Consider the following 27,517-nt stretch of genomic DNA (forward strand, 5'->3'; position numbering starts at 1 on the left):
GTAAGGCTGGCACGGCCCGGGCACACGCGGGTTACATAAACCCTGGCAGTGGTGCCAGCTCCCCCCAGAGCCCAGGAACGGGGGGTTCCACTGGGAGACCCCCAAGGTTGTGCTCCACAGTGGGTGGGGTGGGGTCGGGGGTCCTGGGGCTTGGGGACAGTGGGGGGGGCACCCACAAGGTGCCAGGTTAGGGTGGCGGCATGCAGGGCACGGCTGGCACGGTGTGAGCCTGGTGGGCATTGGTGGGATCTGCGAGGTCCTGGTGGGAATTGGTGGCGTGGATATGATCCTGGTGGGCATGGGTGGGATCTGTGTCACCCTGATGGGCACAGCCGGGATGAGTGTGATCCCGGTGGGCACAGCTGGCATGGACGTGATCCTGGTGGGCACAGCTGGGTGGGATCTGTGAGATCCTGGTGGGCATTGGTGTGCTCTGTGTGGCCCTGGTGGGCACAGCTGGCATGGGTGTGATCCTGGTGGGCACAGGTGGGGTCTGTGTGACCCTGGTGGGCACAGCTGGGTGGGATCTGTGTGACCCTGGTGGACATTTGTGGGGTCTGCGTGACTCTGGTGGGCACAGCTGGCATGGACGTGATCCTGGTGGGCACGGGTGGGGTCTGTGAGATCCTGGTGGGCACGGGTGGGGTCTGTGAGACCCTGATGGGCACAGCTGGGTGGGATCTGTGTGACCCTGGTGGACATTGGTGTGCTCTGTGTGGCCCTGGTGGGCACAGCTGGCATGGATGTGATCCTGGTGGGCACAGGCGGGGTCTATGTGACCCTGGTGGGCATTGGAGGGATCTGTGTGACCCTGGTGGGCACAGCTGGTATGGATGTGATCCTGGTGGGCACAGGCAGGGTCTATGTGACCCTGGCGGGCATTGGTGGCATCTATGTGACCCTGGTGGGCACAGCTGGCATGGGTATGACTCTAATGGGCTGCAGGGCAGGGACAAGAGTCCCAGGCACTCCCTCCCCATGCCTGGTGAGGGTGGCACTGCCAGCAGGCTGTCACAGCACCCCTGTGTGTGACACTGTCCCCGCAGCACCCCTCGGAGCACTCCCTGCTCTGCTGCGGGGGCTGCAGGGACTCTCTCTGCCCCCCCAAGATCTCTCTCTGCCCCCCAAGATCTCTGCCTGCCCCCCAAGATCTCTCTCTGCCCCCCAAGAGCTCTCTCTGCCCCCCAAGATCTCTCTCTGCCCCCCAAGATCTCTCTCTGCCCCCCAGGATCTCTCTCTGCCCCCCGGGCAGGGGCAGCAGGGTCGGACCCAGCTCTGGAGCACCCTCAAGGCCAGATCGCTGCCAAAGCCGAAGGGATTCGGGCTCCTGGCGACTCCCACCCCACAGGATCGCCCCCTGCCCGCGCTGTCCCTGTCCCCAGCGCCAGCTCAGGGACTCGCGGCCCATCCCGGTGTTTGTCCCGTCCCGGTGTTTGTCCCGTCCCGGTTGGTCCCGGAGCGGGCGGCTCGGAGCCTTTCATGGCTGCCGGGGCGGCCTTGGCGAACAAAGGGCGCTTTCTTCACCCGCACGGGGCACACAGCACACCTGCCCTGCCCGCCCTGGCACCGCCGCCGGTGCCCCCGGGGCTGGGCGATTCCCGCTTGCCGGGCGTCAGCAGCGCCAGCATCCATCCCATCCAGTCCCATCCCATGGATCCCATCCCATCCCATCCCATCCCATCCCGTCCCTGCCGCCCGCCCAGCGCTGCCGGAGCTCCTCGTCATCCCCACGATGCCCAGGGCCGCCTAGAAGCGGGGGAAGGTCCCGATCGCGCCGCCGCCGCTCCCCGGGCACCCCAATCCCCGACTCGCCACCCCCGGCTCGCAGCACCGCGGAGCCTCCCGAGCCAATGGATCGAAAAGTTCAGCTCCAGCACGAGGAGAGGAACATCCCCAGGGCTGCCCGGGCGGCTTTGTGCCTCCTGCAGATCCCGGAGCCGGACCCCTTCAGCCTGTGGGTGTAGGCGCTCCCGCCCGGCCGCGTTCGCCTCTCCCGGAGCCGGTGGCACCGGCGGAGACCGCGCTCGTCCTCGGCCCCGATGGACCCTGCAGGTAGCTCTGGTAGCCCTGGGGGGGCTGCGGAACAGCGGGAGCGGCGTCCTGGGCTGGCCCGAGGGACAGGGACGGTGTCACCCTCGGGGATGGGACAGCCTGGGGACAGCGCCGGGGGAGCTCTCTGAGGTGGGGCTGGGTGGGACAGCCTGGAGGGATGGGGGGGCTGTCCCCAAGGTGTCCCTGTGCCCCAGCGTGGCTGTCCCTAGGGTGTCCTTGTGCCCCACGGTGGCTGTCCCCAGGGTGTCTCTGTGCCCCAGGGTGTCCCCAGGGTGTCCCTGTGCCCTACGGTGGCTGTCCCCAGCGTGGCTGTCCCCACGGTGGCTGTCCCCAGGGTGTCCCTGTGACCCAGCGTGGCTGTCCCTAGGGTGTCTCTGTGCCCCAGGGTGGGTGTCCACAGGGTGTCCCCGTGCCCCAGAGTGTCCCCAGGCTGTCCCCAGGCTGTCCCCAGGCTGTCCCTGTGCCCCACGGTGGCTGTCCCCAGGGTGTCCCCGTGCCCCAGGCTGTCCCCAGGCTGTCCCTGTGCCCCAGGCTGTCCCCAGGCTGTCCCCAGGCTGTCCCGGGATACTTCCCGAGCCCCGTGGCAATGGGAGCTTTGCCCTCTTTAGGGGGAGGATGTGACAGCGACGAGCGGCTCTGGGGACACACGGTGCTGTCCCCACCCTGCTCCTGTCCCCATCGCGGCCCTCGGGGCTGTCTGTCCCACCCCGCAGCAGGGCCGGGAGCTGGCTGAGCTCGGCTCTGTCCCCCTGGGCCGCTCCGAACCGGGGCACACGGGGGACACGGGGGACAGGGGGGACACAGGGGACAGGATGCGGGCTCTGGCTCCGCACCCTCCTCTGCGTGTGGCCCGGCTCCTGGCGGAGCGTTAATCCTACAAATCCCCGCCGGCATTTCTCCCAGGAGGGGCCCCTGCGAGCGCGGAGCTCCCCCCTGGCTGGGAGCCCTCGTGGGAAGCGCACCCAGCCCTGCCCGGGGGCGAATGCCTGCACAGGGCACGGCCTCCCCACGCTGCGTGCCAGGGTGCCAGCGGCCGGGCACGGCGCCAGCCTGGGCAAGGAGGGACCGGCGGTGGGCGCGGGGAGCCGCCAGCCCCGCCGGGACGGGACGGGATGGGACGGGACGCGACGGTGACACCCGGCCCGGACACGGCTCCGCTGGGATCAGGGGAGCCGGGGGTCCCGGGGGTCTCCCCAAAAACACCGCAGGATGGAGCTGGGGGGTTGAAAGCAGCGCCACAGCAACCCCCCTGAGCGTCGCCGTGCCTCAGTTTCCCCGCCGTGCCTCAGTTTCCCCGCAGGGATGGGCGCTGCTCCCCTGCGCTTGCCGTGGCGCTCAATGGCTGATGGCGAGGGGTCCTGGCGGGCTGTTGTTCCCCCTCTGATTTCCCCTCGCAGTTTGTGATTGCCACCTTGCCCAGTCCCTGTTTGCAGAGCCAAGAGCCCTGGGCAGGACTTGCGGCCATGAAGCACCTCCTGGAAAAAGAGAAAATCTCATTGTTTGAGAGCATCTCTGCTTCTGGCACTCGTTAAATAGAAAACAAAAGTGATTTTCTCCTCACCTTGCGCGGATCGGGGGCAGCCCTATGAAATGAGAGTGCTGCATCCTCCCGTGCCCCAAACACCGCAGGATGGAGCTGGGGGTTGAAAGCAGAGTTCCAGCAACCCCCCTGAGCATCGCCGTGCCTCAGTTTCCCCGCCGTGCCTCAGTTTCCCCGCAGGGGTGGGCGCTGCTCCCCTGCGCTTGTCGTGGTGCTCAATCCCTGATGGCGAGGGGTCCTGGCGGGCCAAGGACGGGGGGCTGCTGTTCCCCCTCTGATTTCCCCTTGCAGCTTGCGGTGCTGCCACCTTGCCCAGTGCCTGATCTCCCCAAAAACGCCGCAGGATGGAGAAAGCGGCGCCCCCCTACCCAAGCATCGCCGTGCCTCAGTTTCCCCGCCGTGCCTCAGTTTCCCCGGGCAGGGCTGGGCCGCGTTCCCCGCTGATGCCGCTCTCGCTGCCCGCAGGGACGGCGCTGAGCACCACATGAGCGCGGCAGCAGCAGCACGGCCAGCGACGCGAGCATGGGGGAGAGCCCGGCGCGCTGGAGAGGAGCGGCGGAGGCAGCGCAGGACGCGCGGGGGATGGAGAGCAGCTCGGCCATGCTCCTGTCCCGGAGCGCCGGGGCCGAGCTGCGCCTCCCCGCCTACCCAGAGCCCGGCAAGCTGAGCTACACCCTGGAGAAAGGCTGGAGGAGCTCCGAGGGGCGCTTGGGAGCCGGTGCCCACCTGGGCTGCCCCTACCCGCGGGGCGCCGAGGACGGAGCGGAGCTGCCCCCGCTGCTGCCCCCGCGGAACGGGCAGCCCAAGGGGGGCTGGGGGGAGCCCTGCGAGGAGCCGCGCTGGGCCGAGGCCGTGCTGGCCCCGCTGGCGCTCTACAGCCACTCGTACCACCGCTACCACCCCCTGGCAGTGCCCGGCAAAGCCCGCGACGCGGCCGCAGAGCCCCCGGCCTCCTTCCAGCACTGCCCTTTCCTCGTCGAGGCCAAGCACAGCCCCTTCCTGCTGTCCCCCGCCTTCGAGGGGCCGGGCCCGCTGGGGAACGGGCGCTTCGCCGGCCCGGAGTGGAGTCTGGGCTCCTACGGGCCCGCGTGGGGCCAGCCCCTCTACCTGGGGGTCCCGCCGAGCTGCAAAGCGGCTCTGCCCCCCTTCGACGGCTGCTCCAGCTCGGGGAACAAGGTAGGAGCGCTCGGAGGGGTCCCGGGGGGTGACAGCGGCTCCAGCCCCGAGGGCGGCGGGCAGGGGGGGTCTCGGTTTCCCGGGGTGCCGCCGCCCCCGGCTGAGTCACGGCGGAACGGGGGCGGCGGGAGGCAGCGCTGCCAGCCCTGGGCGCGCCCGGTGCCGCCGCCGCGGCTCCCCATTCCTTTCCCACGCCGGGCACCGCGGCAGCCGGCCCCGGGCACCGCCAAGCACCGGGCCTGGCAGGGGTGTGGGGAAACTGAGGCACGGGAACGGAATGCTCCGCGTCGCCCCCTCGCAGGGACGTGGGTGACACCAGCGGGACGGCGACCCCGGTGCGGGGTGACGCCGCCTCTCCGTTCCCTTCCAGGAGTTTTACGCCAAGAAAGGCGCCGGGTTCCACGCCTCGGGCAAGAACCACGCGGCGCCGCCGCTGCTGGGCAGGAGCCGAGCGGGGCCGGAGCGGGCCGGGGAGGGGGAGCCGGCGCTGCCCGGAGCCCCGTGGGGGGATGGCCGGGCCGGGGGCAGCTCGGCCGTGCCCCCTCCCCATCCCCATCCCCGCACGCCTCCCCCGGGCTCCAGCCGCCCCCTGCTCCTCCTGCAGCCCGGCCCCTGGGCGCGCTCACGGCCGCTCGGCGCTGAGTTTTCCGTGGACGCGGGGCCGGGACGACCCTCAGAGCCCAGAGATGCCCCCAAGGAGCCCAATCCCCCGGCGGTGCTGGCGGACGGGCGCTACCCAGCGGCTCTGGCCAAACCCGAACCCCCCTCGGGCTGTCTGTGCCCCACGCCGGCATGCCACGGCTGCCCGGGGGTGCCCTTCGAGCCCACCTCGGGGCGCTTTCCGTGCCCGCCCAGCAACCACACCAAGCTGAAGAAGACGTGGCTGACGCGGCACTCGGAGCAGTCGCTGCCCCGCCCCAAAGCCCCGCGCTGGGACGGGGGTCCCGAGCCCCCCGGCGAGGGAAAGCGCTCGGCCAAGCGCCCCCATGGCCCCGCCGAGGGTCCCCGCACCGCCAGCGAGGGCGCGGCCGCGGCCAAAAGGGGCTCCAAGAGCGCGGGGGACGGCGAGGAGAGGAGGATGGAGCTGCGGGAGGAAGGTGAGGATGAGCAGGGTGAGGGCGGGGGGCAGCGGCCGATCCCGAGGGGATTTTGCATCTCGGAGCTCACAAGGCCAGCTGGGAACGCGCGTGGGCTGTGGAACTGCCGGGCTGGGGCTCTTCCCGGCTCTGGCACGGACGGAAATGTCCCTTTGGGGCAGCGTGGCAGCCTCGGGTGGGATTCCCGGGGCTTGGGAGGTGTTGGCGCCGCAGGCCTGACCTCTTGGGTTGGCAGCTCCAGCCCTACTTTCCAGCCCTACTTTCTGGCCCAGTTTCCAGCCCCCGCCACGGCACGCCTGGCACAGGATCCCAGCACCCAGAAATGCTTTGGCTCGGAAGAAACCCTAAAAATGAGCAAAAATCCCATCCAGTGCCACCCCCTCGCCGTGCCCAGGGACACCGGGCACCCTCCCAGGCTGCTCCAAGCTGCCCTTGGGCACTTCCAGCCCCTCCCAGTTGGCTCGGATGGGGCTCCACGGTGTCCCCAAGCCCTTCCCGGTGTCCCCAAGCCCTTCCTGGTGTCCCCAAGCCCTTCCTGGTGTCCCCAAGCCGTTCCCGGTGTCCCCAAGCCCTTCCTGGTGTCCCCAAGCGCTGCCCGGTGTCCCCAAGCCCTTCCCGGTGTCCCCAAGCCCTTCTCGGTGTCCCCAAGCCCTTCCCGGTGTCCCCAAGCGCTGCCCGGTGTCCCCAAGCACTGCCTGGTGTCCCCAAGCCCTTCTCGGTGTCCCCAAGCCCTTCCCGGTGTCCCCAAGTGTCCCCAAGCGCTGCCCGGTGTCCCCAAGCCCTTCCCGGTGTCCCCAAGTGCTGCCTGGTGTCCCCAAGTGCTGCCTGGTGTCCCCAAGCCCTTCCCAGTGTCCCCAAGCCCTTCTCGGCGTCCCCAAGCCCTGCCCGGTGTCCCCAACCCTTCCCGGTGTCCCCAAGTGTCCCCAACCCTTCCCGGTGTCCCCAAGCCCTTCCTGGTGTCCCTAAGTATCCCCAAGCCCTTCCCGGTGTCCCCAACCCTTCCCGGTGTCCCCAAGTGTCCCCAAGCCCTTCCCGGTGTCCCCAAGCCCTTCTCGGTGTCCCCAAGCCGTTCCCGGTGTCCCCAACCCTTCCCGGTGTCCCCAAGTGTCCCCAAGCCGTTCCCGGTGTCCCCAACCCTTCCCGGTGTCCCCAAGTGTCCCCAAGCCGTTCCCGGTGTCCCCAAGCCCTTCCCGGTGTCCCCAAGTGTCCCCAAGCCGTTCCCGGTGTCCCCAGGGCCGCCGAGCCGCCGGTGCCTGCAGAGCCTGCCCTGCTCGGCGCTGCCCCCCGGCATCCCCCGGTGCTGGGCCTGCGCCCCCCGCGCCCGCAGGGACCCCCGGGGTGAGGAGGAGGAGGAGGAGGAGGAGGAGGAAGAGCGCCCCGAGAGCAGCTGCAGGCTGCTGCACTTCCGCAGGTGAGCCCAGGGGAGGTCGCGGGGTGCCAGGGTTGGAATGTGCCTTTGGTCACCCTGCTTGGGAATGTCACCTTCTGTCACCCAGGTTAAGGGGATTTCCTTGTCACCCTTCCTTTGGAGTGTCACCCATCTCTTGGAGCATCGCCTCCTGTAGGGGCATCCCTTCCTGTCACCCCACTTTGGGACATCCTCTCTGTCACTCCTCTTTGGGGACATCCTCTCTGTCACCCCAATTTGGGACATCCTTTCCTGTCACCCCTCTTTGGGGACATCCTCTCTGTCACCCCTGTTTGGGACAATCCTCTTTGTCACCCCTCTTTGGGACACGCTCTCTGTCACCCCAATTTGGGACATCCTTTCATGTCACCCCTCTTTGGGGACATCCTCTCTGTCACCCCAATTTGGGACATCCCTTCCTGTCACCCCTCTTTGGGGACATCCTTTCCTGTCACTCGTCTTTGGGGACACCTTCTCTGTCACTCCTCTTGGGGACATCCTCTCTGTCACCCCAATTTGGGACAATCCTCTCTGTCACCCCAATTTGGGACAATCCTCTTTGTCACCCCTCTTTGGGGACACTCTCTCTGTCACCCCAATTTGGGACATCCTTTCCTGTCACCCCTCTTCAGGACATCCTCTCTGTCACCCAACTTTGGGACAACTTCTCCTGTCTCTCCTCTTTGGGGACATCCTCTCTGTCACCCTGCTTCACATAACCCTCTCCTGTCACCCCTGTTTGCTCCTGTCACCCCTCTTTGGGCCATCTCCTGTCACCCCTCTTTGGGACAATCCTCTTTGTCACCCCTCTTTGGGGACATCCAACCCTGTCACCCCTCTTTGGGACAATCCTCTTTGTCACTCCTCTTTGGGGACATCCTCTCTGTCACCCCAATTTGGGACATCCTTTCCTGTCACCCCACTTTGGGACACCCTCAGCTGTCACCCTGCTTCACAACAGTCTCTCTGTCACCCTATTTTGGGACATCCTGTCTGTCACCCCTCTTTGGGACATCCTCTGTGTCACCCCTCTTTGGGGACACGCTCTATGTCACCCTGCTTCACAAAACCTTCTCCTGTCACCCCTTTTTGGGACATCCCCTTTGTCACCCAACTTTGGGACATCCTCTCCTGTCACTCCATTGTGGGACATCCTGTCTGTCACCCCACTTTGGGACACTCTCTATGTCACCCAACTTTGGGACATCCTCTCCTGTCACCTCTCTTTGGGATATCCCCTCTGTCACTCCTCTTTGGGGACATCCTCTCTGTCACTCCTCTTTGGGGACATCCTTTCCTGTCACCCCACTTTGGGACACCCACTATGTCACCCTGCTTCACAAAACCATCTCCTGTCACCCCTGTTTGCTCCTGTCACCCAACTTTGGGACATCCTCTGTGTCACCCCTCTTTGGGACACACTCTATGTCACCCAACTTTGGGACATCCTCTCCTGTCACTCCTCTTTGGGGACATCCTTTCCTGTCACCCCACTTTGGGACACCCTCAGCTGTCACCCTGCTTCACAACAGTCTCTCTGTCACCCTATTTTGGGACATCCCCATTTTAGGACATCCTGTCTGTCACCCCTCTTTGGGGACACGCTCTATGTCACCCTGCTTCACAAAACCTTCTCCTGTCACCCCTCTTTGCTCCTGTCACCCCTCTTTGGGACATCCTCTGTGTCACCCCTCTTTGGGGACACGCTCTATGTCACCCTGCTTCACAAAACCTTCTCCTGTCACCTCTCTTTGCTCCTGTCACCCCTCTTTGGGACATCCAACCCTGTCACCCCCATTTGGGACATCCCTTCCTGTCACTCCTCTTTGGGGACATCCTCCCTGTCACTCCATTTTGGGACATCCCGTCTGTCACCCCTCTTTGGGACACACTCTCTGTCACTCTTCTTTGGGGACATCCTCTCTGTCACCCTGCTTCAAAAACCGTCTCCTGTCACCCCTCTTTGCTCCTGTCACCCCTCTTCGGGACATCCCCTCTGTCACCCAACTTTGGGACGTCCTCTCCTGTCACTCCATTGTGGGACATCCTGTCTGTCACCCCACTTTGGAACAACCTCTGTGTCACTCCTCTTTGGGACATCCTTTCCTGTCACCCGTCTTTGGGCCGTCTCCTGTCACCCCGGCTCTGTCCCCTCTCCCCGCAGGTTCACCCTTGGGGACAGCGGCGAGCTGAGCGTCGATGGCCTCTGCGGCCTGGGGGACACCCGGGGGGACGTGGCCGACCCCGACGGGGGTGACAGGAATGGGGGTGACAGGAATTGGGGTGTCAGGAACTTGGGGAGCAGCGTCTGCCTGGCCAAGCACCTGCTGGGGGTCCTGGGGGACGCGTTCTGTGCCGCCGTCCGCAGGGACAGGGACGCGTGGCCGGGAGCGCCCGAGGGTGAGCGGGGACACGGGCAGGGTGGCACTGGGGACACGGGGAATGGGGTGAGGGTGGCACTGGGGACACGGGGAGGGTGACACTGGGGACACAGGGACACGGGGAGGGTGGCACCGGGGACACGGGGAGCAGGGTGAGGGTGGCACTGGGGACACGGGGAGGGTGACACTGGGGACACAGGGACACGGGGAGGGTGGCACTGGGGACACGGGGAGCAGGGTGAGGGTGGCACTGGGGACATGGGGAGGGTGGCACTGGGGACATAGAGACACGGGGTGGGTGGCACTGGGGACATGGGGAGGGTGGCACTGGGGACACGGGGACACGGGGAGGGTGGCACTGGGGACATAGAGACACGGGGAGGGTGGCACTGGGGACACGGGGACACAGGGAGGGTGGCACTGGGGACACGGGGAGGGTGGCACTGGGGACACGTGGACATGGGGAGGGTGGCACTGGGGACACGGGGACACGGGGAGTGGGGTGGCACTGGGGACACGGGGAGTGGGGTGAGGGTGGCACTGGGGACATGGGGAGCAGGGTGGCACTGGGGACACGGGGAGTGGGGTGGCACTGGGGACATGGGGAGCAGGGAGGGGGTGGCACTGGGGACACGGGGATCAGGGTGACACTGGGGACATGGGGAGCAGGATCAGGGTGGCACTGGGTACACAGGGACACAGGGAGCAGAGTGGGGGTGGCACTGGGGACATGGGGACACAGGGAGCAGGGTGGCGCTGGGGACACGGAGCAGGGTCAGGGTGGCACTGGGGACATGGGGAACAGGGAGAGGGTGACACTGGGGACACGGGGAGCAGGGTGGCACTGAGGACGTGGGGACACAGGGAGCAGAGTGGGGGTGACACTGGGGACACAGGGAGCAGGGAGGGGGTGGCACTGGGGACATGGGGACACGGAGAGTGGAGTGAGGACAGCACTGGGGACACTGGCAAACGGGGAGCAGGTGAGGGTGGCACTGGGGACATGGGGACACGGGGAGCGGGGTGGCACTGGGGACACGGAGGGCAGGGAGGGGTGGCACTGAGGACATGGGGACACAGGGAGCAGGGTGGTGCTGGTGACACGGGGAGTGGGGTGAGGGTGGCACTGGGGACACGGGGATCAGGGTGGCACTGAGGACATGGGGACACAGGGAGCAGAGTGGGGGTGACACTGGGGACACAGGGAGCAGGGAGGGGGTGGCACCGGGGACATGGGGACACGGGGAACAGGCGGGGGTGGCACTGGAGACATGGGGACACGGGGACACGGGGAGCAGGGTGGCACTGGGGACATGGGGAGCAGGGAGGGGGTGACACTGGGGACACGAGGATCAGGGTGGCACTGGGGACACGGAGAGCAGGGAGGGGTGGCACTGAGGACATGGGGACACGGGGAGTGGGGTGGCACTGGGGACACGGGGAGCAGGGTGGCACTGGAGACATGGGGAGTGGGGTGAGGGTGGCACTGGAGACACAGGGATCAGGGTGGCACTGGGGACACGGGGACACAGGGAGCAGAGTGGGGGTGACACTGGGGACACAGGGAGCAGGGAGAGGGTGGCACTGGGGACACGGGGAGCAGGGTGAGGGTGGCACTGGGCACACGGGGACACGGGGAGCAGGGTGGCACTGGGCACACGGGGACACGGGGAGGGGGTGGCACTGGGCACACGGGCACCCTGGGGCCGTGTTTCCCGCAGGGCTGACGCGCTGGCGCCGGGGGGAAGGAGCCCCCCAGCTCTGTGACCGCTGCCAGCGCGGCTTCTTCAACTCGCACTGGAGCTGCGCCAGATGTGGCTTCCAGCTGTGCCCCGAGTGCCACCGCGGCTGGCGGGAGGAGAGCGGCGCTGGTAGGGGCACGGGGCGGGGTGGGACAGGGGGTGACAGCCACGGGGGGCTCGGTGGGGACAAACAAACCAAGCCCCTCGGTGGGGACAAACAAACCAAGCCCCTCTGTGCCGCAGAGGATCCGGCGCTGCCACCCGAGTGCACCCCCGGGCGGGAGCACCGCGTGTCATCGCTGGTGCCCACGCAGTTCGTCCCCACCTGTGGTGAGTGTGTCCCCAAAAACCCCCCAAAAAAGCCCAAAAACTCCAAAACCCCAAAAAAACCCCAAACCCCCAAAAAAACCCTAAAAACCCCAAAATCCCCAAAACCCCCAAACCCACCAAAACCCCCAAAAAAACCCCAAAACCACCAAAACCACCCCAAAACCCCCAAACCCCCAAAACCACCAAAAAAACTCCAAACCCACCAAAACCACCCCAAAAACCCCAAAACCCCCAAAAACCCCCAAAACCCCCCCAAAAAAACCCAAATCCACCAAAACCCCAAAAAAACCCCAAACCCACCAAACCCCCAAAACCCCAAAAAAACCCCAACCCCCCCCAAACCCCAAACCCCCCTGCCGGCGATGTGACCCCGCTGTCCCCACCCTCCCGCAGTCCTGAGCCGGCTCTGGAAGCTCCTCCACGAGCTCCGGGCCAAGTTCGCCATCGCCTCCCGCTGTCCGTGCGCCGAGGGGGCGGCGGGGCAGAGCCCGGCGGAGCCCCCGGGCACGCAGGTATGGACGGGGGGGGCTCTGGATGATGGGAAAAGGGGTGAAAGGGGTTCGGGGGTGCCCTGCAGCCCCTCACAGGATCCCCACTGCCCCCGGCTGTTGCAGGAGCCGCCGGTGCCCGCCGTGCCCGCTGTGCCCAGCCGCGGCCCCGCCGAGCCCGCCCGGCCCGTTAAGGAAGGTAGGGCTGGGGCCGACCGCGACCCCCCGAGCTCCGGTGGGTCAGGGGTGCGCACCCCGCGGCGGTTTTGGGGTGCCGGGGATGGGGGGCGCCCTGACCGCGCTGTGCCCCCCGAGCAGAGAGCGCCGAGGAGGGGGCGCCACCCGCGCACAGCGCGACCCTGTGCGAGCTGCTGGCGTCCACGGCCGTGAAGCTGTGCCTGGGGCACGACGGCGTGCGCATGGCGTTCGCTCCCGTGGCACCGGCGCTGCCCAGCGTGAGTCCCGATGTGCCCCGGGCACCCCCCGTGGTGCCCCGATGCCCGCCCCTTGCCTGGTTCCCCACCCTGTCTCTGCTCACTGCGTGCCCCTCTGCCCACCGCGTGCCCTCCTGCCCACTCGCTGCCTTCTTGCCCACCCCATGCCCCGCTGCCCACTGAGTGCCCCTCTGCCCACCGTGCGCCCTCCTGCCCACCCTGTGCCCCGCTGCCCACCCCCTCTCTTCCCACCCCTGCCCTGCTGCCCACCCCGCTCTGCTGCCCACCCTGTGCCCTCCTGCCCATCCCCTGCCCCGCTGTCCATCCTGTACCCCGCTCCCCACCCGCTCTCTGCCCACTCCCTTCCTTCTTGCCCACCCTGTGCCCTCCTGCCCAACCCTGCCCTCCTGCCCACCCCGCTCTGCTGCCCACCCCGTGCCCCTCTGCCCAATCTATGCCCTCCTGCCCACCCTGTGCCCCTCTGCCCACCCTGTGCCACTCTGCCCACTCTATGCCCTCCTGCCCACCCTGTGCCCCTCTGCCCATCCCCTGCTCCTCTGACCACCCTGTGTCCCGCTGCCCATCCTGTGCCACTCTGCCCACCCCGTGCCCTCCTGCCCACTCCTGCCCTGCTCCTCACCCTGTGCCCCTCTGCCCACCCCCTGCCCTCCTGCCCATCCCTGCCCTGCCGCCCACCCCGTGCCTGATGCCCAGCCCTGCCCTCCCACCCACCTTGCGTCCCTTTGCCCACCTCTGCCCCTCTGCCCACCCCGTGCCCCGTTTCCCACCCCTTCTGCTGGGCCTGAGGGGGTCCCCGATCTCATCCCCGTGCCCCTTTTGCCAGGACACCCGCCTGACGAGCCTGCTGGACAGCATCATCGCCCGCGTGGTGGAGAGGAAGCTGCAGGAGCGGCGGGCGGGGCCCGAGCTGAGCCCCCCCGGCCCCCCGGAGCCCCCCGGCCCCCACAGCGTGCTGGGCCCCGGCGGGCTGCTCTGGCTGCACCGGCCCGGCCCCGGCGGCGCCTACGGAACCTTCCAGGAGCACTGGAGGCACGGCCGGGTGAGGGGGGGACGCCCCAGTGCCAGCCGTGAGGGGTGACACCCGGGAGACCCCGTCCCTGAGTGTGGGGTGACACCCGTGAGACCCCGTCCCTGTGTGGGAAGTGACACCCTGAGCCCCCCGTCCCTGTGTGGGAAGTGACACCCAGAGCCCCCTGTCCCTGCCTGTGGGGTGACACCCAGAGCCCCCTGTCCCTGCCTGTGGGGTGACACCCAGAGCCCCCTGTCCCTGCCTGTGGGGTGACACTCGGAGCCCCCCGTCCTTGAGTATGAAGTGACACTCGCGAGACCTCCATCCCTGTTTGTGGGGTGACACCCAGAGCCCCCCATCCTTGACACCCAGAGCCCCCGTCCCTGTGTGGGAAGTGACACCCTGAGCCCCCCGTCCCTGAGCGTGGGGTGACACCCGCGTGGCTGACAGCACAGGGTGGCATCACCCCGGGAGCCCCCCGTCCCTGCCTGTGGGGTGACACCCAGAGCCCCAGACCCTTCCTGTGGGTGGCACCCGGAGCCTCCCCTCCCTGCCTGTGGGGGGACACCCAGAGCCCCCCATCCTTGAGTATGAAGTGACACCCGGGAGACCTCCATCCCTGTGTGTGGGGTGACACCCAGAGCCCCCATCCTTGACACCCGGAGCCCCCTGTCCCTGGAAGTTGGGTAACACCCAGAGCCCCTCATCCCTGCCTGTGGGTGACACCCGGAGCCCCCTGTCCCTGTAAGCTGGGTGACACCCAGAGCCCCCCATCCCTGAGTGTGGGGTGACACCCGGAGCCCCCCATCTCTGCCTTGGGGTGACACCCGGAGCCCCCGTCCCTGTGTTTTGGGTGACACTTGGAGCCCCCCATCTCTGCCTTGGGGTGACACCCGGAGCCCCCCATCCCTGCCTTGGGGTGACACCCGGAGCCCCCCATTTTCCCCACTGAGCCCCGCTCCCCCCGCAGCCCGTGCTGGTGTCAGGGCTGCAGAAGCGGCTGCAGCCTCGGCTCTGGGCGCCCGAATCCTTCCAGCCCGCGGGGCAGGAGGAGGACGAGGAGGAGGTGAAGGCCGTGAACCTGCGGGCCCCGCGGAGCCGGGTCCGGATGAGCCGCCGGAGGTTTTGGGATGGATTTGCCGCCAGCACCGGTGAGGGCACGGGGAGGCTGTGGGGTGCCCGGGGTGATTTTGGGGTGCGGTGTGAGGTGTGAGGGGAGCCGGGCTCCATCCCTGATGTGCCCCCGGGGTCCCTCCACAGCCGAGCGGGAGCAGGGCGGCGGGGACCTGCTGAAGCTGGAGCGTGGCTTTGGGGACACGGAGCTGAGCCGGTGGGTGACAGCGCAGGGTGGCATCACCCGATGTCCCCTCCCCACGCCGGCTGGGGTTTGGGAGGGTGCCTGAGTGTCACCCTCCCGCCTGCCACAGGGCCACCAACCTGCGGGCCAGCCTGCCCCTGCCCGAGTACTGCGGGGCCGGCGGCCGCCTCAACCTGGGCTCCTTCCTGCGGGGCCCGCGGGGCCGGCGCTGGCTGCGGCCGCGACTCTGCGTGTCCTACGGTGAGAGGGGCACCGGGGCTTCGGGGGGCACCGGGGTTTGGGGGACACTGGGGTTTTGTGGGGCACCAGGGCTTCAGGAGGCACCGGGGCTTTGTGGGGCACCGGGGTTTTGGGTGGTACCCGGGCTTTGCAGGGCACCGGGGCTTCGGGGGGCACCGGGGTTTGGGGGGCACCAGGGCTTTGGGAGGCACCGGGGTTTTGGGTGGTACCCGGGCTTTGCGGGCTCCGAGGTTTTGGGGCTTTGGGGTGCAGCTAGGCTTTGAGAGGCACTCGGGATTTGGGGGTTCCGGGGCTTTGGGTGGTACCCGGGCTTTGCAGGGCACTTTGGGGGCTTTGGGGGACACCGGGGTTTGGGAGGCACTGGGCTTTGGGGGGGCTCTGGGGATTTGGAGGGCACCAGGGCTTTGTGGGACACTGGGACTTTGGGGCTCTCTGGGGCTTTGGAGGGTAGCCAGGTTTTGGGGGTTCCCGGGCTTTAGGGGCTCCAGAGCTTTGGGAGGCACCGGGGCTTTGGGGGACACCAGGGCTTTGGGTGGTACCCGGGTTTTGGGGGGCACCGGGGCTTTGGGGGTACTGGCATTTGGGGGGCTCAGGGGATTTGGAGGACACTGGGGTTGGGGGGACACCAGGGCTTTGAGGGGGCACCGATGTTTGGAGGGCACTCGGGCTTTGTGGGGGCGCCGGGGCTTTCAGGGACACCGGGCTTTGTGGGTTCCCGCTCTCTGTGGGGCAGCCCCGCCCGCTCCAACCCCAAACCCCTTCCAGCTGTGCCCCCTCAGGAGCAGAACCTGGGCACCAAACCCCTGACGGTGGAAGCGGCCGATTCCATCAGCGTCCTGGCACACGCGGTGCCCGCAGCGCGGGGTAGGGGCAGAGTGTGGGACCCCCCCATGCCCCTGGCACCCCCCTGAGGGTCCCCCCATGCCCACCCTGCACCCTGGCATCCCCCTGAGGGTCCCCCCATGCCCACCCTGCACCCTGGCACCCCCCTGAGGGTTGCCCCATACCCACCCTGCCCTTGGCACCTCCTGAGCCCCTGCAGGCCCCCTCATGCCCACCCTGCCCCTGGCAGCCCCCTGAGCCCCCTGGGGGTCCCACCCTGCCCCTGGCACCCCCCTGCTGGTGCCCCCATGCCCACGCTGAGCCCCCTGTGCCCGCAGAGCCGCTGGTGCCCGCCGAGCTGGCCGAGCTGGAGGCGCCGCTGCGGGAGCGGCTCGGGGCGGGCGCGGTGCCCGGTGCCCTGTGGCACATCTTCCGCGCCGAGGATGCCCCGCGGATCCGGGACTTCCTGCGCAAGGTGGGTGCCCGGTAAAACCCGATAAAACCCGATAAAACCTGATAAAACCCGATAAAACCTAATAAAACCCGATAAAACCCGATAAAACCTGATAAAACCCCATAAAACCCGATAAAACCCATTGGGCTTATCCTTGAGCGAGGCAGGACTGCCTGGATAACTCATCCCTCATCCCCAATACCCAGTGAGCTCACGGCCATGGCCACCCTTGGCAAGCTCAGTGATCTCAGCTCTCTGGTGATTCTCAGCTCTTTTAGGATCTCAGCTCTTTAGGGATTCTCAGCTCTCCCAGGATCTCAGCTCTTTTAGGATCTCAGCTCTTTTAGGATTTCAGCTCTTTGGTGATCCTCAGCTCTCTTAGGATCTCAGCTCTCTGGTGATTCTCAGCTCTTTAGGGATTCTCAGCTCTTTGGTGATTCTCAGCTCTTTAGGGATTCTCAGCTCTTTAGGGATTCTCAGCTCTTTTAAGATCTCAGCTCTTTAGTGATTCTCAGCTCTTTTAGGATTTCAGCTCTTTAGGGATTCTCAGCTCTTCTAGGATCTCAGCTCTTTTAGGGTCTCAGCTCTTTGGTGATTCTCAGCTCTTTTAGGATCTCAGCTCTTTGGTGATTCTCAGCTCTTTTAGGATCTCAGCTCTTTTAGGATCTCAGCTCTTTGGTGATTCTCAGCTCTTTTAGGATCCTCAGCTCTTTGGTGATTCTCAGCTCTTTAGGCATTCTCAGCTCTCCCAGGATATCAGCTCTTTAGGGATTCTCAGCTCTTTTAGGATCTCAGCTCTTTGGTGATTCTCAGCTCTTTAGGGATTCTCAGCTCTTTTAGGATCTCAGCTCTTTGGTGATTCTCAGCTCTTTTAGGATCTCAGCTCTTTTAGGATCTCAGCTCTTTTAGGATCTCAGCTCTTTGCCTGCCAGGGCACCTTTGCCTGGGCCAGAAGCAGATGAGAGAGAGGAGAAGGAGGATCCTGGTGTTCCACAGCAATGGTTTATTGAGGGGTGTGTGAAGGGTTTCAGCAACAGCTCTTCTTCTCCCAAACGGGCTAAACCAGCTCCTTTTTATAGGGTAAAGGGGGATCCAAACTTGTCCAACACTAAAGGTTAGGGGAAGGTGGCCTGTGGGGTCTCAGAGATAAGCTATGGGGCGAGACAGAAGACAGGAGCTTATTTTGCTGTCTCATCATAACCCAGCAGTTCCTGCTGTTCAGTCTCAGCCCTCCACGGAGCTCTGGCCAGCTCCATGGAGTCTGCTGCAGGTGCCACCCTATTGGAATAAGAATCCAAATATTTCCAGGTAGATTGTGCCTGGGCCTGTCTGACCCTTGCTGCTGGGCCAAAGGCAGAAACTGTGGTGTTTCACCCCAGAGACACCTTTGGCTGGCTGGATGCTGCAGCTGGGCACTGAAACAAACCCAGGCTTGTAGAAACTCAGTTTACCTCAGGTGGGAAGGCTTCAGGTGAGGGTGAAGAGGAAAGGGAGATGGATTCTGTTGGAGGGTTAATATCCAGAGTTTTATTCCATGGTCACAGAGGTCTGGATCTCAGGTAACAGCTCCAGCAGAATCCTGAGCACATGGTCCTGGCTCAATTTAAGCCCAGGGACAGGGGCAGGGGAAGGGACAGGTGAGCACCAACCAGGTGGGAGGGGCAGGGTCTCAGGGGACAAGGGACACACAGACAGGCCAATGACCCCAGGCCTGAACTGCATCCTTTGAACTCGACCAACCACACGATGGCCTTGCTGGAATGTTCAGCCTGATTGAGAGAACTCACTCGGGGAAGGGAGAGAGGTATTGCCACACCTGGGGAAGGGGCTGGGAAGTAAAACAGGAAATTGCAACACGCTGCAACACCACCAGCCCCGGCACCCTCCAGGGCCCGGCCCCGCTCGCCCCTGGCACCAGGACCCCACGGCCAAGGTGTCTGCTAATAGCAGATGGTCTTGGTGCCAAACTCCAGCCCAATCGACACCACCCGGAATAACAAAACTACTCCCCACACCCAGCTAAAGCATTTACCAGTCCCATACAGGCGATAGAAAAGACACCAAAAGACGAAACAACAACGAACAAACTCAGCTAGAAACAGCAAAGATCAACCCTCGTACCTTTCGCATCACGGTCTAGCAAGAAAAACCGAAATGAATTTAAGTTTGCCCATCCCGAAACCCAAGCGAGGCTACTTAGGCGTAGCTGTTATTGAGCGAACCGAGTCCTGCTCACCCCACAGGTGGCGCAGGAGCCGGGCCAGGCGGCGGTGGAGCCCCCCGGGACCTCCCTGGAGCCCCCCGGGTTCCACCTGGAGCCCCCCGGGCTGTACCTGGACCCCACCCTGCGGCGGCGGCTGCGGGACGAGTGCGGCGTTTGCGGCTGGAGCCTCCTGCAGCTGCCCGGGGACGCCGTGCTGGTCCCCGCCGGGGCTCCCCACCAGGTGAGGGCCCCCCATCCATCCCCTCCTTGCACCCCCCATCCATCCCCTCCTTGCGCCCCCCATCCATCCCTTCCTCGCGCCCCCCATCCATCCCCTCCTCGCGCCCCCCATTCCCCTCCCCGAGCCTCCGGGGAAACTGAGGCACGGCACACACGGGCAGGTGCGGAGCCTGAGCGGCACCATCAGCGTGGAGCAGCGGTTCCTGTCCCCGGAGAGCGCCGTGCGCCTCCACAGCCTCGGGACCGGCGCCCCGCGGAGCCTCCGCGCCCAGGTGAGGCCTCGGGAGGGGGGATTTGGGGGTTCGGGGTGTGGGGTGAGCGGGGCTGAGCCCCCTCTTTGTGCCCTGGCAGCTGGACGGGATGATCCTGGCGGCCGTGCGGGAGGCGCTGGGGGTGCTGCAGGGCTGCCAGTGAGGGCACGGAGCCACCGGAGGGCACCGGGAGCATCAGGCTCAGCCGGGACACCTCCGGGAGCCTCGGGCATGGCTGGGACACCGGGAGCCTCGGGAACAACCGGGACACCTCCGGAAGCTTCGGGAATGGCTGGAACACCTCCGGGAGCTTCGGGAATGGACGTGACACCGGGAGCCCCGGGCATGGCTGGGACACCGGGAGCCTCGGGAACAACCGGGACACCAGGAGCCCCGGGCACAACCATGGCCTGGACACCGGGAGCCTCAGGAACAGTCACAGCCATGGCCGGGACACCGGGAGCCTCGGGAACAACCGGGTCACCAGGAGCCTTGGGCATGGCTGGGACACCGGCAGCCTCGGGCACGGTCACAGCCGTGGCCTGGACACCGGGAGGCCGGGCACGGTCACAGCCGGGATACCGGGAGCTTTCTGCTCGGTGCTTTGCTCCCAGAGCTGCCCGGGCATCTCGGGGCAGGAGGAATAAAGTGTCCGGAGCGTGCCAGGGCCGCTGGCAGCACCCCCAGGACCTCGCTGTGTCCCTTTGTGCCCCTCCTGCGGTGCCATCGCGGGCAGGGGGCTCTGGTGGCACCAGCAGCGCCCGCCTGGGTGTGTCCCTTTGTCACTGCCAGGGCCAGGGGGCTCTGCCTTCACCCACCAGGGTCAGGGGTGCTCTCCCCACATCCCACTGGGGTCAGGGATGCTCTTCCTTCATCCTCCTCATCCCGTTGGGGACAGGGGTGCTCTCCCTCCATCCCCCTGGGGCCGGGGACGCTGCGGCGTCCCGGGATAGGGGGAGGTGGCAGAGCCGGGGCTGGCAGGGGGCACCGCTGCCATGAGTGTCACACACAGCTGGGCACAGCTGGATGGTCCCCCAGAGGCTGAGGGAGCCAGGGCGCTGCTCCGTCCTGTCCCATGGAGGAAAATGAACACTGCCGGGCAATTAGCGCGGGGCAATTAATTAACACCGGGCAATGGGCACTGGGCAATTAATTAACGCCAGAACACGGGCACTGGGTAATTAATTACCACCGGGAAATGGGCACGGGGTAATTAGTTAACATCGGGCATTGGGCACGGGGTAATTAATTCACACTTAATGAGCACTGGTCAAAGGGCACTGGGCCATGAACAAGAAGCGAGGGCCACCAAGCGATGACCCTCACGGAATCATCACCGCCTAATTAACCCCGCCTAATTAACTCTGCGCCACGCTCCCAGGGGCCCCTTTAAGTCCAAGTCCCGCCCGACCTGAGTGGCAGCAGCACCAACCAATGAGCGGCGAGCTGCTCGGGCGCGCTGCCCAATAGGCGCTGAGCAGGGGGGCGGTGCCGGCGCGGCGGAGCCCCGGCGCGGTGAGTGCGCGGCGCATGCGCGGTGCGGGGGGGGGCGGAGGGTCCCGGAGCCCGCCCGCGACCCCCGGAGCCGCCGCTGCCCCCCCCGAGCTCCAGCGCGGCCCCCCCGGGCTCAACGGGGCCCCCCGACCCCCGCCGCACCCTCCCGCAGCCCCCCCATCCTTCCCGCATCCTCCCGATGCCGCGGGCAGCCCCCCGCCCGCCCCTTCCCGCAGCCCCCCGACTCTTCCTGCATCCCACCCATCCTTGGGGCAGCCCCCCGAGCCTTGCTGCGCCCCCCGAGCCTCGCTGGGACCCCCCAAAACCGTGCCCGCATTGCAGAGCCCCAGATCTTTATTGCAGCCTCCTTAGAGCGCCCCAAAGCTTTATTGAACCCCCCCCAAAGCTTTATTGAACCCCCCAAAGCTTTATTGAACCCCCCCCAAAGCTTTATTGAACCCCCCCAAAGCTTTATTGAACCCCCCCCAAAGCTTTATTGAACCCCCCAACCCATTTCCTCCCTGCACCCCCAAACTCTTTCTGTACTGCACCCCCCCAAACCTTTATTGACCCCCCCTACTCATCTTCTTTCTGCGTCCTGCAGCCCCGCAAACTCTGCCCTTAGCGCACCCCCAAACCCTCACTGAGGCCCCCCAAACCTTCCCTTAATTGCGCCCTGTAGCCCCCCCAAACCCTTCCTTTCCTGCACCCTGTAGCCCCCCCAAATTCTTCCTCGCAGCCCCCAAACCCTTCTTTTACTGCAGCCTCCAAATCCTCATTGCAGCCCCCCTACCCATTTGCTTCCTGCATCCTGTAGCCCCCCCAAACCCTCTCCTGTGGCCCCCCAAACCTTCCAGAATCGCACCCTGTAGACCCCCCCAAACCCTTCCTTTACTGCAGCCCCAAATCCTCATTGCAGCCCCCCCAAGACCCTTCCTTGTAGCCCCCCAAACCCTCCCTTAACTGCACCCTGTAACCCCCCAAATCTTCTCCTGTAGCCCCCCAAAATATTTCCTTGTAGCCCCCCCAAGCCCTTTCTTTACTGCACCCTGTAACCTCCCAAATCCTCTCCTGCAGCCCCCCCAAGTATTTCCTTACAGCCCCCCAACCCCTTCCTTTGCTGCAACCCCCCAAACCCTCACTGCAGCCCCCCCAAATATTTCCTTACAGCCCCCCAAACCCTCACTGCAGCCCCCGCAGATATTTCCTTACAGCCCCCCAAGCCCTCACTGCAGCCCCCCCAAGCCCCCGGCCCTGGTGCGCCCCCAGCCCCCCGTGCACGCTGCAGCCCAGCTCGCCCCCGTGCCCCCCCCAGCTCGCCCTGCAGCCCCTCCCCCCCTGGGACCCCCGGGACCCCCCCAGCTCCAGCTCCAGCCCCCCCGGCACCCCCCAGCCCAGCGAGCTCTTCTACCCCAGCGCGGGCATCGCCCAGTCCAGCCGCCCGTACCCTCCCAGTGCCGCCCAGTCCGGCCAGACCTTCCCTCCCAGTGCCGCCCAGTTCGGCCAGACCTTCCCTCCCAGTACCGCCCAGCCCATTCCTCCCAGTATCTCCCAGTCCAGCCAGCTTTTCCCCACCAGTGCCGCCCAGTCCAGCCATCCCATTCCTCCCAGTACGCCCCAGTCTGGGCTCCCCTTTTCCCGCTACCCTCTTCCAGTCCAGCCATCCCATTCCTCCCAGTATCCTCCAGTCCAGCCAAGCTATCCCTCCCAGTATATTCCAGTCCAGCCAGCCCTTCCCTCCCAGTATATTCCAGTCCAGCCAGCCCTTCCCTCCCAGTTTCCTCCAATCCAGCCAGCCTTTCCCTCCCAGTATCTTCCAGCCCGGCCAGCCTTTCCCTCCAGTAACCACCAGTCCGGCCACCCCTTTCCCCCCAGTATCCTCCAGTCCGGCCACCCCTTTCCCCGCAGTGTCCTGCAGTCCAGCCAGCCCTTCACGTCCTTCCTGTTCCCGTGCATCCTGCAGTCCAGCCAGCCCTTCCCGTACCGCAGCCCCCCGCGGCTCCCCAAATCCTGCCAGCTCTTCCCGTGCCCCCCGGCCCAGCCCAGCCAGCCCTTCCCGAGCCGCGCCCCGCCGCGGGTCCCCCAGTCCAGCCAGCCCCTGTCCTACCGCAGCCCCCCGCGCCTGCCCCCCAAAGCCTTCCCCGCTTACCCCCAGTCCAGCCGCCCCCTCCCCATTCACGCCCCTCTGGCCATCCCCCAGTCCAGCCGACCCTTCCCCGCCTCCCCCCAATCTCCGGAGCCCCTCTCGGTGTCCCCCCTGGGCCTGCACCTCTGGGGGGTCCCCTCGCCCCCCCAGGAGCCCGCCCCGCCCTGAGCGGCGCCGCCCCGCCCGCAGGGACCCCCGCCCCGATGGGGGACGCGCCGGAGCCGGAGCTGGAGGCGGTGCTGGATGGGGGCGCCTGGGAACTGGGGGAGACGCTCGGGGGCACCCCCGCGCCCGTCCGCCTGGGCAGGAACGTGTGCTACGTGGTGCTGGCCGTGCTCTTCAACCACGAGGTGAGGCAGCCCCGCTCCCAGTGCTCCCAGTCCATTCCTCCGGTGCCCCCGGTTCAGCCAGAACATCGCCCCGGTGCTCCTAGTGCAGCCAGGCCATCCCCCCAGTGCCCCCCAGTGCAGCCAGTACAGTCAGGCCGTACCCCAGTGCTCCCGGTCCATTCCTCCAGTGCCCCCCAGTACAGCCAGGCCATCCCCCCAGTGTTCCCAGTGCCTCCCAGTACATCCAGGCCATCCCCCAGTGCCCCCCAGTGCAGCCAGAACATCCCCCAGGTGCCCCCAGTGCACCCCTCCAGTGCCCCTCAGTGCAGCCAGGCCATCCCTCCAGTGTCCCCAGTACAGTCAGGCCATCCCCCAGTGCCCTCCAGTGCCCCCAGTCCATCCTCCAGTGCTCCCAGTCCATCCTCCAGTGCTCCCAGTCCACCCAGGCCTTTCCCCAGTGCCCCCAGTACAGCCGCCCCTTTCTCTCCAGCATCTTTCAGTCCAGCAACTCCAGCACCCCCCAGCACCCCCATTCCAGCCCCCAATCCCCTCGTACCTCATTCCAGCCCCCAATCCCCCCGGGACCCCAGTCCAGCTCCCAGTACCTCCATTCCAGCCCCCCTCTCCACCCATTACCCCATTCCAGCCCCCCTTCCCCTCTGTACCCCATTCCAGGCCCTCTGTGCCCCCAGTACCCCCATTCCAGCCCCCATTCCAGCCCCCTTTCCCTCTGTACCCCATTCCAGGCCCTCTGTGCCCCCAGTACCCCCATTCCAGCCCCCCAATCCCCCCAGTGCCCCCAGTGCAGCCCCCCGTACCCCAGTCCAGCCCCAGTACCCCACTCCATCCCGCTGTCCCTGCCCAGGGCTCGCTGTTGCTGGTGCAGGAGGCCAAGCCCGAGTACCCAGGGGCTCAGTACCCCCACTCCAGCCCCCCAGTCCTCCCAGTACCCCCATTCCAGCCCCCCTTTCCCCCTGTACCCCATTCCATCCTCTTTCCCCTGTCCCTGTCCAGGGCTCGCTGCTGCTGGTGCAGGAGGCCAAGCCCGAGAGCCGCGGGCTCTGGTACCTTCCTGTGGGCCCAGTACCCCCACTGCAGCCCCCAGTACCCCATTCCAGCCCCCCAATCCCTCCAGTAGCCCCACTGCAGCCCCCAGTACCCCCATTCCATCCCTCGTACCCCATTCCATCCCCTGTACCCCATTCCATCCCCTTTCCCCCCTGTCCCCTGTCCCCAGGGCTCGCTGCTGCTGGTGCAGGAGGCCGAGCCCGAGTGCAGGGGGCTCTGGTACCTGCCCAGGGGCCCAGTACCCCCATTCCATCCCCTGTACCCCAATTCCATCCCCTGTACCCCATTCCATCCCCTGTACCCCATTCCATCCCCTGTACCCCAATTCCACCCCCAGTACCCCCATTCTAGCCCCGATTCCTTCCCCATTTCCCCTCTCCCTGCCCAGGGCTCGCTGCTGCTGGTGCAGGAGGCCAAGCCCGAGTGCCGGGGGCTCTGGTACCTGCCCGCGGGCCGGGTGGAGCGGGGCGAGCCCCTCGTGGCCGCGCTGCGCCGGGAGGTGCGGGAGGAGTCGGGGCTGCTCTGCGAGCCCGAGACGCTGCTGGCGCTGGAGGAGCGCGGCCCCGCCTGGATCCGCTTCTCCTTCCTGGCACGGGCCACAGGTGCGTGCTGGCACCGGGGGCACGGGGGGAGTGTCACCAGCTGGCGCTGTGGTGGGTGTCAGTGTCCCCAGCTGGCTCCATGGTGGAAAGTGGCGCCCCCATGGTGGGTGTTCCTGTCCCCTGTCAGTTCCATGGTGGGTATCTGTGTCCCCTGCCAACCCTGTGATGTTTATCCCTGTCCCCTGCCAACCCCATGATGGGTATCCCTGTCAGTTCCATGGTGGCTATCTGTGTCCCCTGCCAACCCTGTGATGTTTATTCCTGTCCCCTGGCACCCCCATGGTGTATATCTGTGTCCCCTGCCAGTCCCGTGATGGGAAGTGGCACCTCTGTGATGGGTATCCGTGTCCTCTGCCAGTGTCATGATGGAAAGTGGCACCCCTGTGATGGGTATCAGTGTCCCCTGCCAGCCCCATGATGGGTATCCATGTCCCTTGCCAGTTCCATGATAGGTGTCCCTGTCCCCTGCCAGCCCCATGATGGCAAGTGGCACCCCTGTGATGGGTATCCCTGTCCCCTGCCAGTGTCATGATGGAAAGTGGCACCCCTGTGATGGGTATCCGTGTCCCCTGCCAGCCCCATGATGGCAAGTGGCACCCCTGTGATGGGTATCCGTGTCCTCTGCCAGCCCCATGATGGCAAGTGGCACCCCTGTGATGGGTATCTGTGTCCCCTGCCAGTTTCATGTTGTGTGTCCCCGTCCCCTGCCAGCCCCATGGTGGGTATCAGTGTCCCCACCCCTCCTGTGCCCAGGGATCAGTGTCCCCTGCCACCTTTGTGCCAGGCCACCACTGTCCCCTGCCACCACCCCCTAACCCCCACACAGGGCTCAATGTCCCCTCTGAGCCCACCTAGGGGGTCACCATGTCCCACCAGTGTCCCCTCTGAGCCCCACCAGTGTCCCCTGTGAGCCATGGAAATGGGGAGTGGGTTTGGGGGGTGTTTGGGGGAAATGGGGAGTGGGTTTGGGGGTGTTTGGGGAAAATGGGGAGTGGGGTTTTGGGGGTGTTTGGGGAAAATGGGGTTTTGGGGGTGTTTGGGGGAAAATAGGGGAAATTGGGAGTGGGTTTGGGGGAAAATGCAGAGTGGGGTTTTAGGGCTGCTTCGGGGAAATAGGGAGTGGGGTTTGGGGGTGTTTGGGGGAAATGGGGAGTGGGTTTGGGGGAAAATGGGGAGTGGGGTTTTGGGTGTTTAGGGGAAATGGGGAGTGGGTTTTGGGGGTGTTTGGGGGAAATGGGGAGTGGGTTTGGGGATGTTTGGGGGAAAACAGGGAGTGGGGTTTGGGGGAAAACAGGGAGTGGGTTTGGGGGTATTTGGGGGAAATGGGGAGTGGGTTTGGGGGTGTTTGGGGGAAAATAGGGAGTGGGTTTGGCAGAAAACAGGGAGTGGGTTTGGGGGTGTTTGGGGGAATTAGGGAGTGGGTTTGGCAGAAAACAGGGAGTGGGTTTGGGGGTGTTTGGGGGAATTAGGGAGTGGGGTTTGGGGGTGTTTAGGGGAAAACAGGGAGTGGGTTTGGGGGTGTTTGGGGGAATTAGGGAGTGGGTTTGGAGGTGTTTGGGGGAAAATAGGGAGTGGGGTTTGGGGGTGTTTGGGGGAATTAGGGAATGGGTTTGGCAGAAAACAGGGAGTGGGTTTGGGGGTGTTCGATACCCTCGGTGGTCTCGGTGTCCCCCCATTCCGTGCCCCCCCCCGTGCGCTCAGGTGGGACCCTGAAGACCCTGCAGGACGCTGACTCCGAGTCCCTCCAAGCCACCTGGTGGCGCGGGGACCCGCGCTCGCTGCCGCTGCGCTCCGCGGACATCCTGCCCGTGCTGGAGCTCGCCGCCCGCTACCGCCGCAGCCCCGCGCATCCCCCGACGCTGCCGCGGGAGCTGCCCTGCTCCCCGCTCTGCCTGCGCCTCCTGCTGCCCTTCTCCAACGCCTCGGGCGAGCTGTGGCTGCTGCTGGCCGCCGCTGCCACCCCGCAGCTGCCCGTGGTGGCGTGCGGGACATCGCCGGCCGAGCTGCGAGCGGGGCTGCGGCCGCCGCTGCTGCGGCTGCTGCGGGAGCGCCTGGGCTGGGAGGCGCAGCCCGCGGCTCTGGGGCTGCTGGGGCTGCAGCACAGCCCCGGCGACGCTGGGGACACCGATGGCATCTGCTTCAACGTGCTGCTGAGCGTGGAGCCGGGGGGACAGCGGGAGCGGCCGCCCGAGCCCCGAGACCCCGCGCTGCGCTGGTGGCCGGTGCGGGAGGAGCTGCGGGGCCGCGTCCTGCAGAGGATGCGGGCAGCCGTGCCCGTGCGCAGTTAGGGATGGAGAGATGGGAATTGGGGGCTTCGGAGGGGTAAAGGGGGGCCCTGGGATGTGCTGGATGGGGGTGCTGGAAGCAGAAATAAAAATAAAATAAAATAAACGCGTCTGCTGCTGCTGCTGATTCTGTGTCCGGGCTGTGGTGCGGAGCAGGGTTTGGGGGGGGAATGGGGATGGGTTTGGGGAGAAATGCAGAGTGGAGTTTTGGGGATGTTTGGGGGAAATGGGGAGAGGGTTTGGGTGTTTGGGAGAAGATGGGGAGTGGGTTTGGGGGCGTTTGAGATCCTCGGGGGTATTTGATGTCCCCTGCAGCCCCTTCCCGCTGTGGCCGGTGCGGGAGGAGCTGCGGGGCCGCGTCCTGCAGAGGATGCGGGCAGCCGTGCC

At 66.0% G+C, this 27,517-nt stretch overlaps 2 protein-coding genes across 2 annotated transcripts; both read left to right on the forward strand.

Annotated features, from left to right (window-relative positions):
* Positions 1 to 1,190: 1,190 nt before the first annotated feature.
* Positions 1,191 to 19,549, forward strand: HR (HR lysine demethylase and nuclear receptor corepressor). Its single transcript, XM_063175133.1, has 19 exons — positions 1,191 to 2,052; positions 4,058 to 4,768; positions 5,139 to 5,865; positions 7,099 to 7,276; positions 9,438 to 9,673; positions 11,376 to 11,525; positions 11,640 to 11,726; positions 12,120 to 12,238; positions 12,341 to 12,449; positions 12,533 to 12,669; positions 13,493 to 13,708; positions 14,649 to 14,829; positions 14,939 to 15,008; positions 15,106 to 15,236; positions 16,002 to 16,100; positions 16,397 to 16,533; positions 18,756 to 18,956; positions 19,117 to 19,227; positions 19,307 to 19,549. Exons 2-19 carry the CDS (start codon positions 4,115 to 4,117, stop codon positions 19,367 to 19,369), a joined length of 3,606 nt encoding a protein of 1,201 aa, XP_063031203.1. The 5' UTR covers positions 1,191 to 2,052; positions 4,058 to 4,114; the 3' UTR covers positions 19,370 to 19,549.
* A 1,147-nt stretch (positions 19,550 to 20,696) lies between these two features.
* Positions 20,697 to 27,149, forward strand: NUDT18 (nudix hydrolase 18). Its single transcript, XM_063175221.1, has 4 exons — positions 20,697 to 20,721; positions 23,036 to 23,196; positions 24,632 to 24,845; positions 26,547 to 27,149. The coding sequence occupies exons 2-4, from the start codon at positions 23,050 to 23,052 to the stop codon at positions 27,131 to 27,133; spliced, it is 948 nt and encodes a 315-aa protein (XP_063031291.1). The 5' UTR covers positions 20,697 to 20,721; positions 23,036 to 23,049; the 3' UTR covers positions 27,134 to 27,149.
* Positions 27,150 to 27,517: the final 368 nt, after the last annotated feature.

The sequence above is a fragment of the Melospiza melodia genome, chromosome 23 (assembly GCF_035770615.1).
Source record: "Melospiza melodia melodia isolate bMelMel2 chromosome 23, bMelMel2.pri, whole genome shotgun sequence".
NCBI lineage: Eukaryota > Metazoa > Chordata > Aves > Passeriformes > Passerellidae > Melospiza > Melospiza melodia.